General features: G+C 40.0%; 2 protein-coding genes across 12 annotated transcripts in view; one reads left to right on the top strand and one right to left on the bottom strand.

Annotated features, from left to right (window-relative positions):
- RMI1 (RecQ mediated genome instability 1) overlaps positions 1-21,071 on the bottom strand; it is a 153,044-nt gene that overhangs the window by 14,437 nt on the left and 117,536 nt on the right. The gene's annotated exons all lie outside the window — the stretch shown is intronic.
- On the top strand, positions 24-20,439 carry HNRNPK (heterogeneous nuclear ribonucleoprotein K). Of its 11 annotated transcripts, none has more exons than XM_080372769.1 (16): positions 25-178; positions 2,845-2,924; positions 3,030-3,109; positions 3,946-4,043; positions 5,431-5,487; positions 6,971-7,014; positions 7,900-7,972; positions 8,548-8,661; positions 9,652-9,780; positions 10,245-10,552; positions 11,358-11,412; positions 15,610-15,660; positions 17,739-17,760; positions 17,837-17,919; positions 18,362-18,531; positions 19,383-20,439. In XM_080372769.1, the coding sequence occupies exons 3-16, from the start codon at positions 3,061-3,063 to the stop codon at positions 19,411-19,413; spliced, it is 1,284 nt and encodes a 427-aa protein (XP_080228895.1). In that variant the 5' UTR covers positions 25-178; positions 2,845-2,924; positions 3,030-3,060; the 3' UTR covers positions 19,414-20,439. The 11 variants fall into 11 exon arrangements, with proteins under 11 accessions (XP_080228902.1, XP_080228897.1, XP_080228895.1 ...); XM_080372774.1 differs by having other exon boundaries at positions 3,934-4,043; XM_080372767.1 differs by having other exon boundaries at positions 3,934-4,043; positions 19,322-20,439.

Raw genomic sequence — 21,071 nt, 5'->3', positions numbered from 1 at the left:
GCGCTTTTAACCATCGCGAGAGCCACCACCCACTCCCCCCCCGGCACCAGGCAACGAGCAGAAGGAGGGATTTTTGCAGACGCCATTTTCTCTTCTCACGACTGAAACCGCTCTCGCCTCCTTTACCACCCCCTCCCCCAGCGCCTGCACCGCTTCCATCGCGGCTCCTGCCAAGCAGGTAAGCAGACCGGCCGGTACGGCGATGCCCGACGGATAGCGCGGCCCTTCTCCCCGCCAGGCCTACTTCGCCCAGGCCCTCACGGAGGGCGAGGTGGCGTGGGGAACCGCCCCCCCACACCTGACGGGCAGGGGCCTTACCCAATGGGGCGGCGGCGGACCAGCGGATGGGGGAGGTGGTGGGACCAATCGCCTGGTGGCGCTGGTGGATGTGCGCGGTGGCCGTGGGGGTTTCTCCCCTTTCTTTCCCGTACGCGGTGGGGCCGGCGGCGGGCGCAGGTACGCGCAGCCCGCGGCGAGGTGTGGCTGGGGCCAGCGAGGAGGGGGCGCTGCTCGCGCGCTGGGAGACCCGGGGCGGGGGGGGGGGGGGGGCACAGGCCAGATTGGGCTTTGCTGAGGCCCGCAGAGCTGCTGTTGTGCCCCTCTCAGCGCAGTTGCCTGACACAGCGATGCGTGAGACCTGCGCCTGCCCGGTCGCGGGGCCTTAATCCCCGGGAACTGCCGCCGCCGTGCCCCGGTGCTCCCGTGGTTCCCCCCGCAGCGACGGTGGTGGAAAAAGGCGAACGTTGCGTGGGGAAGGAGGAGACAGGGATGTCGCCGCCTCAGCTAATGCTGGGGCAAGCCTCTTAGGCGGCTGAGGGCAGTCTGTGGGCCCCAAGGGCCGCTCCTGCCCCGAGGGGAAGGCGAGATGGGTGGCCGCAGTCCCTGCGGACGGCCCCAGGCCCTGTGGCCCAGCCAGCGTGGCTCCCTGCGGGGCGGCGCGGTGGAGGCCGGCGGCGCTGGCAGGTGCGCCCTACGGGAGGGGGAGCGGCGGCCGCCGCCTTCCTGCGCCCGCCCTTGGTAACTCTGTGCCCGGGGCGAGTTGTCGGGGATTATGGCGGGCGGAGGGGAGGGCGCTGTCGGCCGCGGCCTGTGCGGAGGCGGCCCTGGGAGGCCGATGGAGGGGGCGCGTCTCAGCCGGCCGCTGTTGCCGGTGGCGAGGTGGCTGTCACGCTGCGCCGGCCGCGGTGGGGCCCGGGCCGCCGCGCGCTTCCTTTGTGTGTCCCTGGGCAGAGGGGAGTGAACCTCCGTGCGACCGCGTGGTGGTGGTGACGGCAGCTTTTCCGCTCCCGGCTCCGCCTAGCAGCGGGCCGGCGCCATTACAGGGGCCGCCATTTTTGTCGGTCCGGGCCGCCGGGTAGGTGAGGCCAGGGGCTGCGGAGGTTACGTAACGCCGCCGCTGCCCCGCGCAGGAGCCGGGCGGGCCGCGGAGGCCGTGACGGCGGCTGGAGGCGTGGGGGCCGTAGGCAGAGAGAGGCGGGCGGGAAGAGCCGCCGCGCTCCGGAGGGAGCGGGGCTGAGGCGCGTCGGTGTTTACCAGCTCTTGGGCCTGCGGTAGCTGATGCCGCCTCTAGCTTTATCCTTCAGGTGTTTATAAAAACACGGGATTAGTCAATGTAATCCCGCGAGCTCCGTTTACCCAGCAGAGAGCTGTAACTGAGAGCACCTTACGTACACGTGGCTAGGGGAGTAAATACATGGGACTAGGGGAGGCTAAGCCCTGAACAGTATTGCGGTTCACTCCCGGCAGCCTCGAAATTGTTGGGGTCGTTGGAAACGGAGTAACGGCTCCAAAAGCTCTATTTAAACTGTAAAAAAAAATAAATCCGCCCCCCCCCCCCCCCCCCCCGCGCCCCTCAGCGTTTTGGCAGTGTCTGCCTGAGTTTCCGCTGTCGTTTAGCTCACTTTGAGTGCTGGAAAGACCAGTGTGTGCTGTGAAGGCGAGGGCCTGCTGTAAGCCTGTACAAATGGGGCAACAACTACAAGTTAACAGCTGGCTGAGAGTATGTTGGAAACGTTAGATGCACCTAGTTTCTTATTTCCTTCATGGATACCAGAATGAGTGGTATTACCACTTATCAAGGCAGTGAACATTAATAAAATACAGGGATGAAATATGATTGAGTAGATTGAATATCTGTGGGAACACATTCTTAAAGAGTGTAAGTCACGAAATTATTTCTTTGGTCTAGACCTCTTTAATGTGACTTAATAGTATTTACAGATAAATTTCACAGCAAAGATCAGCTGCTTTTGAGGCTCTTGGCTCTGTGTGCAGAAAGTTATATGTAATTACAGAGGGTGGTATTTTTAAAAGATTTTTTTCCAGTGTGGCTAGAAGGTATTTGTCTTTTGTTCATCTATTATACTTGAGTGGAAAGCATGCTAAAATGCAAACTAGTACGTTGGTAGAGAATTTTTAATACTTAACGCTGACAGTTACCGTAACAGGACTTTTTTTAGCTTAAATTGTTTAGAACTGAACAGCGGAGCAGATTGTTACATAGCGTCCTTCAGAAAGCAAATCCAAGGCATGTATCATAAGATGTTGAAAAGAGGGGCCTGGATGCATGTTCACTTGAAATACCTGAAATCAATTTTTAATAAATGTGGCTACTTAAAGCTAGCTATGTGCCCAAAAAATAGAGTTCAGACTGTAATTGTTTATATGTAAATTTACAGACTTGCCTTTTATATTTTTTTAGTGGTGTGTTTGGCCTGAGTATGCTTTCTCTTCTATAATCAAAAACTTTGCGGCAACAACTCAGGTCAAACCTCTGAATTTTGGCTGTAGTGAGAATTGGAGCTGTAAGCAAGCAGTCACAACTGATCTATGCTGTTTTCATAGGCTCTTGAAGCAATAGGCTGTTGGATTTTGATCCCGCCCAGAATACTTGACTTTTTTCTCTGCAAGGATATATAATAGTGGTAAGTTCTAGAAGCAGGCATTTCTTCTTGCTTTTTCCATTTAACACGATATTACAGTTTACCTTTTCACAAAATATATGTACCAGCTTTTTTATTCTTCAACAGATTTTGCCTGTCCACTTAAGAAAAAAAGGCAATGGAGACTGAACAACAGGAAGAGACCTTTACCAACACAGAGACAAATGGTAAATTTTTTAAAGGACTATTTCTTTTTAGAAAAAAAACTCTTTAAATTTCAGTGTTGCTAAATATTTTGTAATGCTTCAACTGTATCAGTTGTTTGTATCAGCAGTAGTTTTGCATTCCACATTAAATCTTTTCATATTTAATTAGACTTATTATTTCAAAGCATAAATGCATAATCATTCTGTTGGCATGTTTTAAACATGGGGTAATTAGCTGAAAGTTATGACTAAGGATTTAAAAATATGTCATAGGTAGATCTAAGTACTTGTGTGGAAAGTGTGAATATGTAAGAATACTATCAGGCATATCCATTAATAGCATTTCATTTAGCGCAGGTTTATGTTATATGTGAAATACCTCTAAAGAGCTTCATGAAAAACTTCTTGGGCATCATTACTGAATTACTTAAACATTAAACAGTGTTTGAAGTAGTATTATTCCAGCAGTATTTCAGTGTTGGACAAGTTTTGTTTGAGCTTTTTGCCTGAAAGGTTTTTCACAGTTGTAAATCATAAATAAATACTGAGTGGGTGATGCTGCACTGCTTTAGACAGTGTGTTATGAATTTCTCTCTGACTGTGTGTAACATTCTCACTTAAACCATAGTTCATAGATGTCAAATGGGTTTTCGGTAGTTAGTTGATACACAAGCTGATGAAGTAAAGACCTGTTTCTGTGCGATGGCTGCTTAGAGTAGGCATCAGTAATTAGTACTGGGCTAATAGAAAAGAACGTGTTAAGAATACAGAGCATAAATTCTGCATGTTTTCCACTTTGTTAGAACTTAGAAAGTTAAATAAATGCTTGTGTTTCTCCCCTATGGACCTTTCTACAGGCAAACGTCCTGCAGAAGATATGGAGGAAGAGCAGGCCTTCAAAAGATCTCGGAACACAGATGAGATGGTTGAATTACGCATCCTGCTTCAGAGCAAAGTATGCTCTTACATTTCTACTGGTTTTGCTTATAGCATTGCTCAAGATGGTGACAAAGTGTATGTTGGGATGTATGTTTAAAAGAATATCTACTTTATTTAATACGAGATAACATACTAGGACAAATTTTAAGTGTGCGTGAATTCTAGTAAAAGTACATTGCTGTGGAATTACCTTTAGTGGTTCTTTTAAATGCTAAGTCCCTGAGAATTAATCCAGTTATTCTTAAAATATGTACTTGCTGAAAAGAGTGATAGAAATGATATGGTGTTTTTATATTTGCATAGAAGTTTATTATTTTGAGGGGAATGATTGTATATTAGTCTTTGGAAAGGAAGCAGTTTAGAGAATGATCAGCTAGGGATTGTAAATTAAATTTGAAATGTAAGATGAGAACTTCCTTAGGATTTTGGTAACTTTCCCAAAGACATGCACTAAACTTGTTCAAACGTATCAGTAGGAAGAAACGTGGGAGTAATACTTCAGGGATTGCAATGGTTTTGTTGACAAGTGTAAACAGTTACAGTAAAGTTGCTATGTGTGAATCGCCTCTAGCGTTTCCAGTTGTTACAGATGAGCTGTACTTCTTGAAGTATCTCAGCCTTTTGTGTTGGCATGGGGGAATGTTACCTTAACTTTTCGTGACATTTCTGACCAGTAGTCAAGTTAGATAGGGTACTGCAAAATGTGTTGAATGCTGTTAGCATAATATATCACTTGTGTAATAAAAGCAGTAATTTTGCATGTAATTCTTGAAATAACCTGGTAAAAATAGGAGTCTTGCAATTACTCTTGACTATCTGCTAGTTTATTCCTATTACTTTAAAAAGTTGAAGTTAGTGGTTAATGTCAGCTTTAACCTTTTTCAGAATATACTGCTCTTAGAAGTCAGATAACTTACAGAGGTATAAACAGAAATCACGACTTGAAATTATTAAGAAATGCTTGGAACGCAGAAGTGGAATTTGCAAACATACTCCTTAAATTTATAAAAAATAGAAAGCTGATCAAATAAATTAGGGAAGTCATTGACTTACGTTACATTCATGCAGTATAATTTTGAGAGCTGAGATCGTATATGAGTTTGCTTTAACACAAGCAGAATTGCCTAGAAACTTCCTTTTGGAATTGTAATATTGGTTGTAAAACTGAACATCATCCTCTTTATTAAAGTTCAGTGGTAAGAGCTGTTGGTCATTTTTTCCAAGGCCAAACTATATCAGTTCATTTCAGTTTGATTTGAACCTTTCAAAAGCAGTGCCTGCCCGCCCCTGCCCCTCAGGCCAACAGGGTAATGCAGAAGCAGATTTACTATTCTTAGGCATGAGTTCAAAAACATAGTGTGTGCTGTGTTGGCAGAACATAACTTTTGAAAACTATTTTCCAGAATGCTGGAGCAGTGATTGGAAAAGGTGGCAAAAATATTAAGGCACTTCGTACAGACGTAAGTATATATGAGTTTGAACTAATTTAACACCAATTCTTTCAGAGCACTACATCGGAAGCTTGATTGCGTGCATTTCTAGAAATGGCAGCAATTCGACTCTAGACATCACTAGTCTAGTTGCAGGCAGTTTGTATTGAGTGTTAAACTTAGTTCTTCAATCTCTAGTAGTTGAAACCCAACTTGACTCACGTGGGAAGAGAGGTTTATATTAAATCTCTTTGCTCTTGGATAGGATTCCACTAAACTACACGCTACAAGCAAGTTAATATCCTAATTAGAAATATTGACAAAGCTTAAACCCCTTAATTGTACCTTTCCCATATGTGTGATTCAGTTACAGTACTGCTAAAACCATTGCAAGTGGCTGGCATAACCCAGTGATAGAGCAATTCTTTAACTTCCTTTAAAAAAGCAAACAGAATAGTCCCATCTGTTCTTCAACAGCTTGCACATGAAGCACAAAAGCATTAATGTTAAGGTTGCTTGATTTAAATACGGGTATAGAACAGTAAAAGAACATTCTATTCTGTTACTTGGAGGTGTTTTTAAATGGTCATGACTTACTTGCCTATTCACATATTACAGTGGGTTGACTCTTGTGATTAGACACATGCTCAGCATTAATGTTGTGTATTTATAAAACTTGGCAACGCTTCTTAAATTCCATTTGTTTACACTCCTGTACTTAACATCAGCAACAATTTCAACAGTTTTTCCGATCAAGACTCTGTTCAACATGAGATTCGGCAATATACCATTACAGATCAGTTCCAACTAAGTTCATAAACTACCGCAGCTAGAGTTCAGGTTTAAATTGAAATGGTCAGGAATCAGTAACTTTGGCAGCTAGCTGGGATTTTTTTTTAGGGTGTTTTTCTTGTGATGGCTTTTTGGTTTTTCCTTTTTTTTTTTTTTTTTTTTAAAGTAAATCAATGTCACCTAAGTCCAGATAATTTAGATTGGTCTGGAAAACTAGCTTTCCCAATTTGCCCGAGGTTCTAGTAATATCAGTCTCAACAGGTTTTGTGTCTACCCTCATGAGCCAGCCTGCTACTGAAACATATGCTAAAAGTAAAAAGTAGTTTAGTCAGATCAAGTGACTCATTTTTAAGGTCCATACTGTTAAGCCACAGTTGGTGTAGCAATCCGTTATTGTGTTAGTCTTCAGAACAACTTAAGCTTGTTTCATTAATTGAGAGTAATGAGTATAGTTTGTATTAAATTAAAATTTATTGCTTTTCCCCCTTTTCCCTCTCCTTGTTTTTTTGGCCATATATCTCCGTTGCCCATGTACTGGATCGACTTGCCCCTGCGTTGCCCACCATGACGTTGGCCCATCCGCCCCTGAACGCCCATGTGAAAACCCTGGTTGGCTATGCCCAAAAATGTGCTCGTTGCCAAACGGGTACCATACTTGACAACTTCTGATTGAATGCCCATGCCCAATGCCAACATCCACGAACGCCAATGACCAATGCAGTACAATGCCAGTGTTTCAGTCCCAGACAGCAGTGGCCCCGAGCGGTATGTCCCAACAGTTTATGCCTCACTGCCTGATTAGAAAGAGAGAAATGTATATTATTACCTGCCTTTGATATAATTAAATAGTATCCCCTTATAGACGGTGTATTGTTTTTTTCAAGTTTTCTGTCTTATTTTCCCCATTAAGTCTTTTTGTCACTGAACTTTTACGTGAGTTGCCCACCCAAACAATCCACTAATTTTATTTCAATGGAAGGAGCACAGCTTCAAGTGTTGCATATTTGCTGCATTGTAAATCAAATTGTTTCAAAATAGTCTCTCGCTCTGTCTTTGTGGCCCACCTTGCTCCCCTCAACATTGCCTGTTCATAATTATTTCTGATGAAATGCTAACTCTGGTTCACTTCCCTTCACTTCTCATTTGTTCTGTCTTTTATTTTTTGTTTTACATTTGTATTTGTTTTCTTGGAGAGCCCATTAGTAATCTGATTTCTAACTGGTCTCATAACCTTACTCCAGATACAATGTTCACGACTTGCATATCCCCACTTTTTCTATGAGAAGGTGTGCCGGTTTTACCAATGTAATAGCGAGGGTATCCTAAATTAGTGGTGGCGGGGAACATGAATATTCACTTCTTTCAGTTCTGCGTCAATTTCTTGCCCACTTAATCTGAGCCCTTCCAAAAGCCCATTCTGTCTTTCTCTCTGCAAGACCTACCTAATCTTAAATTTATCATGCATATATGTTGGGCAAAACCAAAGATGCATGTGTTGTAAATTGAGCAAACAGGTTTACTTTAAATGGGGAATATTAATTGTATGCTCTTCTGTGTAGTAAGTCTTGTTGGAATTCTGTGTATGATGAAAAAAATTTACTTCTTCTTTTCCACCTTCTCCATATTGTCTGACATGGTGGCCTCCAACAGAATCTTGAGTATAAGTGCAGATATAGAGACAATTGGAGAAATCTTGAAGAAGATTATCCCTACTTTAGAAGAGGTATGTCTCTTAACGTTTGCTTCTTTTTAGAGGTAAAAATCAGCTTCTAAAACAAGATGGTTCTAGATGATTTGCTGCTTTTTAAGTGCAGGAAATAAAAAAAATAAAACCAAAAGCCTTTTAAAGAAGGGTTTTGGCTTTCAAACTACATGTTGGCATTTTTTTGATAGGGGACAGAGTCAGTAACTATTTATTAAGCATTTCGGACAGCCTTCTGCCTTTCAAAATACTTGCCTCCTGACCTGTTTCATTCCCATTTTGAAGTAGTTTTATTGTAAAGTGTATCCTACATTGGCTTTGTAAGTAGAGTGTTGCACTGTTCGATACCTTCTTAAACCTTTGTAGATAGTTGTACAATGTAATGTGTTACAAATAACAAAAACTGTTTTGACATCAGTTTATGTTGATGTGAGGTGCTTAAATAGTTGTGATCCCATCAAAGGAAATAGAGAATTACAATTCAGCAATAAATCATACCATTGTGTTTGGAGAAAAAAAATTAACAAAACCCCATTTTTAAAAATATTTACGTGACTAATATTTTACTCTTTTCTTCACATGCTTCTTTGTTACAGTATCAACACTACAAAGGCAGCGACTTTGACTGCGAATTAAGACTTCTCATTCACCAAAGTTTGGCAGGAGGAATTATTGGTGTCAAGGGTGCTAAAATTAAAGAACTTAGAGAGGTACTTGTTTCTTGTTCTTCTGAGATTTGGTGTAGGTATCTTCTGTGCAGCAGTTCTTTCAGAACATAATACAAACATGATTTCGGTGTTCTGTGAGTCGCAACTTTCTTGCAGACACTCAGGAGTAAAGTAGTTGTTGATGATAAAGCCTAGGACTTCTCAAGCTTCTAAGCAGTATTTCTGGTAATGTTTTGAAAGGAAGGATTCTTTTTTTTTTTTTTTTTTTTTATTATTATTATTAAATTTAAATGGCATTCATCACTCCTGGAATGAGCTGCTGCATAGACTAGATTTGTGTGATTGGACATGCAAAGTGCTTTAGGGTGAATGCATCTCCACAAACTCTTCAGATAATAATTCAGTAGATGTCTGAATATTACTGAAAAAGGGATTTCTTTTTATAATTTTTTCTTAATTCTACCTCCTAGCAGACCATTGTTTTCTTTCAGTGAAGGAATGAGATTTTGAAAAGCTAATGGTCTCTTGTGAACTTAAAACACTTCTGTTTTCTGTCTTGTCTTGGTATTGTGCCAGAGGCAATTTCAGGTCAGTTCAGGCATAAGCTGAGAGCTGTTTGCATCGGTTGAGAAGGGCAAGACAATTAGACATAATTCTAGTAGCTTCGTTGTCTTGCACCCAAACCATGTTTTCTTGACATGTGAAGGTTAATACAACCTCTGAGGTCACAAGGATATGTGGTCCTTTTGCTGGTATTTAAATAATGGTGTAAACGAGCCATAATTGAGAGGAGAAAATTAAACTTCTGTCCTCTCCATAGAAATTATGTCAGCACAGATCTTAAAAAAAAATAAAATAAAAATTAATCGTAAAATTAAATTTGTTGTGAGAACTCTGAAGCAAGCATGCATCTAAAATGGCAGGGAATTTAGTTGTCTTTTGGACTGTTTCTTTAAAAATGTTTTAATGGCTTTATAAAGTTGTTTATAATAGTTATTTTAGACAATCTGGTCTTTTATTTTTCTTCAACAGAACACTCAGACCACCATTAAGCTCTTCCAAGAGTGTTGTCCTCATTCTACTGACAGAGTGGTGCTTATTGGTGGAAAACCTGACAGAGTTGTTGAATGTATCAAGATTATCTTGGATCTTATCTCTGAGGTAATGTTTATAATAAATTTATTTTATTCTTTCATTAGCATTCCTGAATGTTAGGGATCATTTGGATGAAAACAAGCATCTTTCAGTTTCTCTTTTTCCTACTTTTCCAGTAACAAAGTGATTGACTGTTACCACCTTTTGAAGCGATTTCAGTTTCCTAGAATTGGGGTGCACCTTATGGAGGAGGGAAGCAATTTTTTATACTAGTGGGCCATTACTCATTGAGATGCAAAATTTGAAAAGGGAGTCAAAATTTTTCTGCCATGTATAGGTAACAGCACTTTCTGTACAGAAACCTAGTTCAAAGGAAACAGGTCACATCTCCTCCTTGCCAGCACTGAAAAATCAAGAACATGTTCCAAATGCTTAAATTCATATTTATATATTTAATATATTACTTAAATATGCCAATTGTAATAGTCCTAATTCAGTTTGCGGGGTTGTTTTTTGTTTTTATGTTTCAGTCTCCGATTAAAGGGCGGGCCCAGCCTTATGATCCCAATTTCTATGATGAAACATATGACTATGGTGGCTTCACAATGATGTTTGATGATAGAAGGGGACGTCCAGTAGGCTTTCCAATGCGTGGAAGAGGTGGTTTTGATCGAATGCCCCCTGGCCGTGGTGGACGACCTATGCCTCCATCAAGAAGAGATTACGATGATATGAGCCCTCGCAGAGGACCTCCACCACCTCCACCAGGTCGTGGTGGTAGAGGTGGCAGCAGAGCTCGTAATCTTCCTCTTCCTCCTCCACCACCTCCTCGTGGCGGGTGAGTTGTTGCGTAGATGTGTTAGACAGAACTCACGTTGTGTTTAGCGTCCTGAATTATGTTCACTTTTCCAGTGTTTCTTCGTGTTGGTCATGATTATGCAAGATGCTGCTCTTTGTGCACATAAGAGGTGGGTGGGCACAGGCAGAAATAAGCAAAGGTGTTGACCTGACGTGTTGATGTTTCACCAGCCCATTTTCTTTATTCCCTCTTCCCTCATTTTTAACCCTCCTTCTTCGCCTTGGTCCATTGGGACCCCTTACATGCAATGGAGCCACTTTTAAACTGGCATCTTGACTTCTCTTGTGGCCAAACTCAAATCTGAAAGCATGCCAGACTCCCAGAATTATGAGGTTCACTGAAAAGATACTAGTTCAAAAACTAAAGGCATTACTTGTTTCTTTTCTATACCATTTGGTTTTGAACCTTCATGGTGCACTTCACGCATGTTTTTAGACTTTTTAGCATGAGTATAAAAACTGCTAATTTCCCTTAGTAAGGCTTCTGAGAGGAGCAGGGGTTAGACTGGTTGAACCTTATGGGTCCTTTCCAATTTGAGATACTCTGTGATTCTATGAAGATTGAGTACGTATTAGACCAGAGTATTTTGAAAAATACTGGAATTTAGTTATTTGCTGCACTGTTCTGATCTGCGCAAGGTTACTTAAACTTTTATCTCATTCAGTACTTGGCTATAGTAGTTTGTAATGAATTTGTGCATGAACCATGAACATGAAACCTTAACATTGGAATAAACCAAGGAGCTTACAAAGCAATTCACATGCTGCTGTGTTTTTTGTTTTAGAGATCTTATGTCCTATGACCGAAGGGGCAGACCAGGAGACCGTTATGATGGCATGGTAAGAGTTTAAAATTTGCCTTATGTTTTGTAAGCGCAGTTAGCATGCTGACTGAAGATACCGTTGCTGAACGCATATACTTCTGCGTGGGACATGCATGGTTCTGGTGATAGAACCAGAACATTTTGTCCATACAAATACTCCTTCCTGTGCAGAAATGGGATGTGATGGTGTCTGATCGTTTGCTTTCTTTCCTCCCTGCTGTCTTGCACTGACTGTCTTTTAAGATAGTTTTTTTTTTTAATCACATGACAGAAATAGGAATTGATAGGCCTTTCAGATAAAGAAAACATGTCAGAACACTGCTTTCTGAAGTTCTTTGATTCATACAAGCATTCTTAACACTAATGTTGGAAAACACAAGTATAGATAGAATAATGCAGATCATAGAACAGTATCTCTGAAGAGCTCTAGCTGATCTGGAAGGTGGTTGCTCTTTTGAATCCATTCTGTCTATTTGCTGGTTTCTGTGTCTGCAAAAAATCCACTGTAATTCCAAATGTTTCAGAGCTAGAGCCACTGCTAAGTTGAGTCCTAATTAAATTAGATATATTCAACCATATTAATGCTAATACTTGCTGAGGGAAAAAAAATCTCTCGTAGTATATAGAAGCTTAAAAAAAATACTTAAAGGTACCCTTCCATGTTATATTCTGAAGTGCAACTTCCCAGCAGTCATCTGCTGTTATACAAGGTTCCTGGGAAGAGAAATCATTTGTGTCTGGAAGGTATATAGCTACAGTAACAATCTTTTCTCCTATGTCTTTGTTTGGCACCTTCTTTAAGCTGACAAGTGAGACAAGATTTTTTGGGTTTTTTTTCCTTTTAAATGAATAGAGGAGGAAGGAGTGGAGAAGAGCTGTAAAATAAGACTATCTAAACGGGCTTTACACATTTCCTCCTTGGGAGTAAAAATTAACTGAAAGTGTGTATTGCAAGAATGTCACATGCTTAACTAGAAATACTAAAATAAAAGATTTGCACACAGTTACGTAAGAAACCTGTTCCTCATGCTGCTGTGCATGTTAAGAAACTGGAAGAACCGAGTACAAGTACACCTCCAGTATTCCTTATTTGTATTTACCCGTTTTCAAGCTCAGTTTTTGTGTTCTTACATTTGCAGCTATCAAAGCCAGTGCTAGAGCGTATAAACTGCTCAGTTTTTTGAGTATCTGGTTGAGCACAGGCTTACTTAGCTTGGCTCTGGGGCAGTAGTGTGTTCTATTTTTATTCCATTCCAGCTAGAATTAAAAAAATCCGTTTTGCCTTCTGTTTAGTGTGACTTTTGTCAGGTTAACCTTTGCTTTCTTATCATTAATTCCTACAAATAGAGTCACTTCCGTTTGTTTTTTCTTTCCAAAAAGCAATTTTATTTCATCTTCATGGTGAAAGTGTTCATGGCTTTGTCTCCTTTATGACCAAGTATCTTAGCCTCTTTAAAAAGTGAGGACTACTTCCCAAGAAAGACGATTTAATTTCTAGTTTCAGTTAATCATGATCCTACTACCCTAAATTGTGTAAGCAGATAGGAAGTCTTAATGTGGATTGTGAGGCCAGAGCTGGAAATGTTATGGCAGAAATGTAATAAGAAATATTTCTTGTGCTGCCCTTCATTTCACACAGAAACCATTCTCTAGCAAAACATTTAAGGTAGAGTAAACCAAGATCCCTGTGGATTGTGAACTAAGCAATAAATGGGAAGAGCTGCTCTCAAAGTGGAAGTGCTCTTTTACATAGATACAATAAAAGGCAAGAATAGATGCTTTTCTCAGATGAACATCTCAAAAATCATGGAAATGCTGAATGTATGTGCTGTGGTTTAACCCCAGGTGGTAACTAAGTACCACACAGCCACTCGCTCGCTCCCCCACTACCCAGAGAGATGGGGAGAAGAACCAGGCAGGAATGTGAAAGTCGAGGGTTGAGATAAAAACAATTTAATAAGTGAAATGAAATAAAAAATACAATTACAACAATAATTGTAATGAAAGGATGGAGAAGGAGAGAAGAATAAAATCCAAAGGAAAAGGAGAAAAGAACACTAGTGATGCACAGTACCATTGCTCACCACCTCCAGACTGATGCCCAGCCAGTCCCCGCGCAGTGATTGGTAGGCCCTGGCAAACTCCCACCAGTTTATATACTGGGTGTGACATTCTGTGGTCTGGAGTATACCTTTGGCTAGTTTGGTCAGCTGTCCTGGTTGTGTCCCCTCCCCATTTCTTGTGCCACTCCAGCGCTCTCGCTGGCAGAGCCTGAGAAACGGAAAAGTCCCTGACTTAGTATATACCTAGCAACAATTAAAAAACATGTTATTGACATTATTCTCACACCAAATCCAAACCTCAACACTGTACCAGCTATTAAAGAGAATCAACTCTTACCCCAGCTGAGATAAGGACAGTACAGAATTTTATTTTTTTGCTAGTTCTAATTTTTTTACTAACAACAGAAAGACTGAGTAGTTCAGGACCTTTAAAACTGGATGCTGAATTGTGAATTTTGTGGAATTCCAGAGATAAAACTGTATTGACAGTCTTACAAATGCTGAGATGAGAAAAACCCATTTTGATTTTAAAAGATGTGTTAATTCCTCTTGCCGGTGTGGAGTCACCCACTTAAGGTACTTGTCTGTTAACAGGGCTTACAGCTGTAGTTTGTTTATGCACTGCTAATGAAAGAATTTAGTTGGTTTATAATCCCTCTTTTGAAGCTTTTTCCTGAAGGACAGACTTTTGTTGTTCCTCTGTGAAGAGTGTTATGTTTCAGTGTGTAACTACTCCAAATCAAAAGCCTGTGGACCATAAGAGCTGTATTGAGAGCTGAAAAAAACCTGAATGTATTTCCAGTATTCTTTTTTTTAATACCTTGTTCTCAGGGGTCTTTCGGATACATAAACACACACAGATAACAAGTGGGAGGGGTGGACAAGTAACATGGACAAGCATAGAGTCTTTTATCCCCTCACTTCTTTTTCAATTTAACTGATCATGTTTTCAGAGGACTAAAAATTTTGAAATCTAGATTAATGGAGACTTAAATCAGAATGTCTCCGATTAAGTGGACTGTTTCTCACAGAATTCTGTGTCTTCAGACTTCTAGTGTGCTTTTGTGCCTTCAAATACTTCTAGTTCGTGAGCTTTTCTGTACATGTATGTATATACATGTGTCTTTGATATAAACACTTGAATAAAGGCACATACAGTTAAATGCAAAAAGCTCTTGATGCTTATGAGATAGGACACTCACAAGCATGTAATAACTCAGTAAAGGAAGAATGTCATGACAGCTTTTTTATTTATCCATGCACATGCTGGAAGAACGTAACAATTTCACTTCTAGCTCTGCCTTAAAAACCAGAGAAGATGATGGTAAAAAAATTTTACATCAGTTAGGACTGCATGCATTTTCTTTCTTTAGATGTAAAAGTTAAACTATTCCTTATTCAGCCAGCGTGTCATCTGGTCTCTATTCTAGTACCAGTAGTCATTAGCACAAATGAATCTGTATAGGTACATACTCTGTTACATATGTTAAGATACCCTGTTTGAGAAGCTGGTTTTCAAGTGCACAAATCAATATAAATTGCTGCAATTGTAGAATTCTGAAAGAAAGCAATGCTATATACTAGATGTTTTAAAAACAATGAGATTTCTAATACAGTCAGGCGGCAGCAGATTGTTAGTCTAGTTAGTGGCTAGATGAGGTATATGGAAATGAATTGGTAGAACATGAGAAGCAGTGTCCTCAGTGGCCTTCCCACTTGACCTGCGGTTGATATAGAGATAATCACTGATAGTTGCTTGTTTTAATCTCGTTAAACTTTGGTTCTCTACCATGTGGCAGAAATAAAGATTTTTATACATAGTAACCCTTGAAGGTGTTCTAAAAGAAGGAAAAAAAGCTTGTTTAAGCTTCGCTTTGCCATTAGCTGTCTGACCTTCTTTGTTAGAGGAAAAAAACCCACCTGTTTACACGACAGAAAGAGGGGAAAAAGTGAATATGACCACTTAAGGTTTCCTTAAAGTGAAATTTAAAGGGAGCAAGTCTTAAAAGTGGTCTAAATCACACTTCTAAAGTTTTTGTTATACACCAGTATGTATTATATTCGCTTGACAAGTTACTTGTAAGTCTGCATGACATAGACTTAATACAGATTTCTTTACTCTTTTCTTCCTATTACGTTGTGTCTGGAAGATGATGCAGTGTCACGTGGATGCCTGTGATGACATGCAGCCACCAGAGTTGGTGAGTGTGCTCAATCTTTTCTAAAACTGTTTTATTGAACAGGTTAAGTGATAATGGGAATTTCTTGATCTGGAGTGTAGTCAGTGGCAGCTTGCACCTACTGAAAATCATAAAGCTGTCCTGACTTAAAATTTATTGGCAGCGTGTCCTGTGCAGGCAGGTAATGGTGATAGAAACATGGAAGTATGCAGCACCACAGCCAAAAGGAGAGGAGCTTTTTTGTGTCTCTTTTACACCCCATTTTTGTACTGGAAATAATAACTTTCTCCATAACTGATGCACTGTAGATGCTACATTTAGGATATGCATTTTTGTATTAACTTTGTGTGTTTTCTCATATTTCAGACAGAAAATACTAAAAAGAGCTTCTTACTTAGATTTATGTATAAACTATTACACTTATCAATGTCTTTGAAAATACACCATTTGATCGGATAGGTTTTGGCAAGAGAAGTTAATGGAGTTCATCAGGTGTTCACACTGTCTAGAAGATGGCAAAGTGCTGCCAAATACTAAACCTCAGTTCTTTGCTTACATAAGTACAGCAAATGTCATTGTTTAACTCATCTGTCAAGTTCGTTTGCTGTCTTGTAGTCTGGGTGGGCAGCAATGAATGGTAAAGGAAAGGATTGGTCTTTAAAACATACTAGCCCAAAAAAGGACCCTTTGGCAAGTATCAACAGGAATATACCTGTGGTGTGAAGTATACTGTTCTGAACAGCTTCTGAATTAAGTCTTAAGCAGAGTCCTTCATTCTCTTGTATTCTGGACTCTACCACAAGTTCTATTATGTTGTATTACAACCTGTATTGCTAAATAATGTGAGTACACAATATAGCTTAGAGACAAGAGGATAAGATCAACCCTGTGGTCTGAGTAGCCTTCATTTTGATATTCTGAAAAGGTAGCAGGTAAATAATTTGAGAAGTTGTAGCCTTACAACTTCTGCAAACAAGTAGTTGTGGTTGGTTGAACTTGGCTGCTTGCCAGGTGCCCACCCAGCTGTTCCTCACCACCCTACCTCCCCCTCAGATGGATGAGGGGAGAAAGTAAGAAGGAAATGCTTGTGGCTCAAGATAACAGGGCAGTCACTTACTGGTTACCATCATGGGCAAAACAGAGTAGACTTGTGGAAGATTAACTTATTGCTACTTAAGAATAGAATATCATGGTGAGAAACACAGAGGAAAACTAAAAACACCTTTCCCCCACCCTTCTTCCCAGGCTTAATTTCATTCCTTCATTCCCAGCTCTTCTACTTACTCTTGCCATGAGTGATGCAGGGGGTGGATGGGAAATGGTGGTTTGCAGTCAGTTCACCACACTTTGTCTCTGTTCATCCCTCCTTACACTGTTGCTCTGTTGCAGTGTGGGGTCCCTCCCATGGGATACAGTGGTTCACAAACTGATCAAATGTAGGTGTTTCCAATGGACTGCAGTTCTTCCAAGTCGTGTTTTTAGCAGAACAGAAGTGACTCATGTCATGATTATCAGTTCTGAGATACAAAGGATTGTAGCATAATCTGAATCAAAAAGACAAGATACAGAGCTGTTCTTAATAGCTTTGGATTTTTTATCCTAAAGATATAGATTACAGAGGAGGATTGACAGTCACTGGGTAAACTTTTTGTCCCAAAACTGGAGACTTGAGTCTCTTCTGAGCTGTATTGGTAACATTAATAAGGCTGTACTCTGATCTTTTCATTTGTCTGTTGGTGTTTAGTTCAAGGGTCAGGAGTAGGTCAGCATCAAGAGCTGTCTACCAGCAGCTGAATTAGTGAGACTGCTTGGTAAACTGGTACAGCTGGATTCTTTATGTCATTTTATGTCTTACTCTTAGAGATCTTGGCAGGGCACGGTAAGAGGTTAATGAGACTTTCCCTCACCCACCCGTTTTGTTTCTGGTCTGCCCTCTTTTATGCTTCTGATTGCAACACTGTTGTGTTTATAGTAAGGCAGGGTGTGGACATCTTCGCATAAAATAGGCTCAATTGTTACAAATATGATACTTAAGATGAAAATATGTTAATGAAGCATGGCTATTCAATATTTAAGGTTTTTTTCTCTTTCTCTTACAGTTTGAGGGTGGCTCTGGATATGGTAAGTGTTTATATAGGACTTCTATGTGTCTTTATTACATAGTTATTAAAGGGCTTGATGCATACGTTTAAATCAGATTATTCTTATGCAGGGGGGCGTGGCTCATATGGAGATCTCGGTGGACCCATCATCACAACACAAGTAACAATTCCCAAAGATGTAAGTAAAGGTGACTTGAAGTCAGCTTGTCTTTTAGGAAAAAAAAAAAGTCACAGCCTCTTCTTAAACTGCACAAGTAAATCAGAAGTATTTAGGGTGCTTGATAAAAACCCAAATGTTTCTAAATGACCAAAAGTCTGTTCTTCAAGTGTTAGGTTTGTGTCTTCACTTTTGAGACACACTAAATGATTTTAGTAATTGTTACAATTCAGTAATAGAGATGGTCTATGTAACATGTTTTTTGCGACTGAGCAACTGGTTCCACAGTTTTCTCACCTGCATTTATACTGTTAATACAGCAGAGGTTGTTTTGGGGCTGTAAAGTAAGCTTCCATTGCAAGTCTAAAACTTACGGAAGCTACTCAAACACTGCTGTGATTTTCATAACTGTTTTTAGAGAGAAAGTTGTATCAGGAAATGAATGCTTTGCTTTCTTCCCTAGTTGGCAGGATCTATTATTGGAAAGGGAGGCCAGAGAATCAAACAAATACGCCATGAATCAGGAGCTTCGATCAAAATCGATGAACCATTAGAAGGCTCAGAAGATCGGATAATAACTATTACGGGAACACAGGACCAGATACAAAATGCACAGTATTTACTGCAGAACAGGCAAGTTGAAGTTTAATGTTATCCCCACTATCAGTTTTAAACTGACACGTGTACTCTAAAGCTGTTCTTTTTTGTGATGCAGTTTTTACAAGGCAGGTTCTAAGTAACAATTTAAACCTAACTTCTCCAGTGGTAGTTCTGCCTTGATTCTCTTCTGTTCTCCGTTCAAATTAAAATGAAGACACTCTCAAAACTAATCTTGCTGGAAGACGCCCTAACCAAGCAATCCTCTCATTTCTCTGGTGAAAACTGCTGCAAAAAACTACTTGTAATAAATTTACATAGAGCCTGTAGAAAATATAGAAGATTTCAGTGGATGTTGGCCTAGTTCTGTGTGGAAGACTAGTGATTTTGTTGTTTTTAGATAACTAAATTGACAACAAATCACAGTCTGCCATATGGCACAGACCATGCCTCTACAGGACAAGTTGAAATCTATTTGGTGCTGTTATGCAGCATTTCACACCTTGCTGACATTACTTTGTCTTTTCTGCCAAATAAAAGCTAGCTTCAGAATTAATTTGCTTAGTTTTGCTTTATTAACATGTTGGCTGTCATAGCAGATAATAATGTTTTAACTTGAATGTTCTTTAGATTACTAATACTTAAAATGTGCCTAAAATATATTAATAGACCTATAATTCATTAGCCATTGATATTTTTAAATTATTTACTTTTAAATGTATTAGGAACTTGTAATTTTATCTGCTTTAAAAATGTCATTGTGAATGTTGATGCAAGATGTATGGTTCATCATTCTAATACATGCTTTTTTCTTTTTCTTTTATAGTGTGAAGCAGTATGCAGATGTTGAAGGATTCTAATGCAAGATTATTTTTTCTTTTTTATAGTGTGAAGCAGTATTCTGGAAAGTTTTTCTAAGACTAGTGAAGAACTGAAGGAGTCCTGCACCCTTTTTTTTTTAATCTGCTTCTGTTTAAAAAGCCAACATTCCTCTGCTTCATAGGTGTTCTGCATTTGAGGTGTAGTGGAATCTTTGCTGTCCACCAGATGTAACGTTTTAGTTCCTTACAAATACATGGGGGAGGGAAAGGGCACACAAGACTAACATTGAAATTTTGAAGCAGCAGCAGAGAGAGTGAATTTTATTTTTACTCATTGTTGGTAGTAACTGTAATGTTTTTATGTAATTGTTGTGAACACCTTGCTTTTATGTACACTGTATCTTTCTCAGTTGGGGAGAATACTGGTAGTCCACATGTCCCTGGCATCCCTTGAGAGCGGTATGCAGAATGTAATGCTCTTTCAAAAGAAACTTGTTAAGATTGTTGAATAAATCTAGTGAACCTATTCTTGGTGGTCATTTTTATTCAGATGTACATAACGTGGTATCTAAGATGGAAACACCCTTCCCCCCCAACCCCCGAAACTTGCTGTTAAGCTTGCCCTTCTGCTTCTTTGATATAGATGGAGTTATGTGAGATTTTTTGACAAATTAAAGAAAACCATGTGAAAACAATGACTCTGCTTTGCTGTTGGGAAAAGCAAAAACATTAACGCAAATGTTGTGTAAAACTTGACATTTTTGCAAGTGTTTGGCCCTATTTGCAGTACATTATATATATTGGTGACAGTATATAAATAAAATACTATAAAACTTTGTGATGTCACTGAGTAAACTGGTGAAGTACACCTGGATATAGACAGCTAGCTTAATGCAGGTAACACTGTTAGAAATGGCAGTTGCTGTACCATTACTGAATGATGAAATACAGTTTTCTGAGCTTTCATTTGTATGAGGTAGAAATTCCTGTGAATTGGCAAATCAATGGTATCTAACTCTGTAACTTGTTTTTCATTGTATGCAAAAATTACTGGTTTCCCTGCTGTACGGTGAATTCCATAGAAGTTATTTGTGAGAAATTAAAAAAATATAAAGCCTCTGGATATCTCCTGTAATACCTTGGCATTTGTATTTATAGTTTACAAGTTTTAACTTCACTTCCTGAATAAAAATGAATTTTAAACTGCAGAACTGTGTTGCACATACAGATACGATAGGTCCAGACTGAGTGTGGATTCTTTTACCCTGGGGTGGCTTTTCTTGGTTTTGTTTTTTTTTGCCTTGGGTTGTAGAACATTTCACTTTGCTTTTTTTTAATGGCATGGGGTTATTCCTGTGATAGTAAGCAGATGTTTCTAAGACTTCACAAGAAAGGCAAGGAGCTGAGACAGTAAAAACTGTTAGCACCTTGCTTTTTGTCACAAGAAGAGCGGTGGCAGCTGAAAGTACCTGTGACACTGGCACTTCTTGGCAAAGGCTAACTCCAAGTTAGAGGAAAAAATCTGCAATCAAGGTTTTGGGCAAAATGCCAGTGGACTAAAACATGGGTGCCAAGTTTTTCCTGCATGTCTCCAGCCTGTGTATGTGTAGAAGGCTGGGGTTGCAGATGGTAGTTCGGTTTTGATTTTTTTAAAAATTGGCAGGAAAGGACACGTATTGACATGTAAATGTTTTTTTGTTTGCCTCCCCCTGCCACCACCACCCCCCTTTTTTCTTTCAGTGATTTGGATCACAG

The sequence above is a fragment of the Falco punctatus genome (assembly GCF_963210335.1).
Source record: "Falco punctatus genome assembly, chromosome: Z".
NCBI classification, from domain to species: Eukaryota; Metazoa; Chordata; class Aves; order Falconiformes; family Falconidae; genus Falco; species Falco punctatus.
The sequence above is the reverse complement of the archived record's forward strand: the minus strand, read 5'-3'. Positions and strand labels throughout refer to the sequence as shown.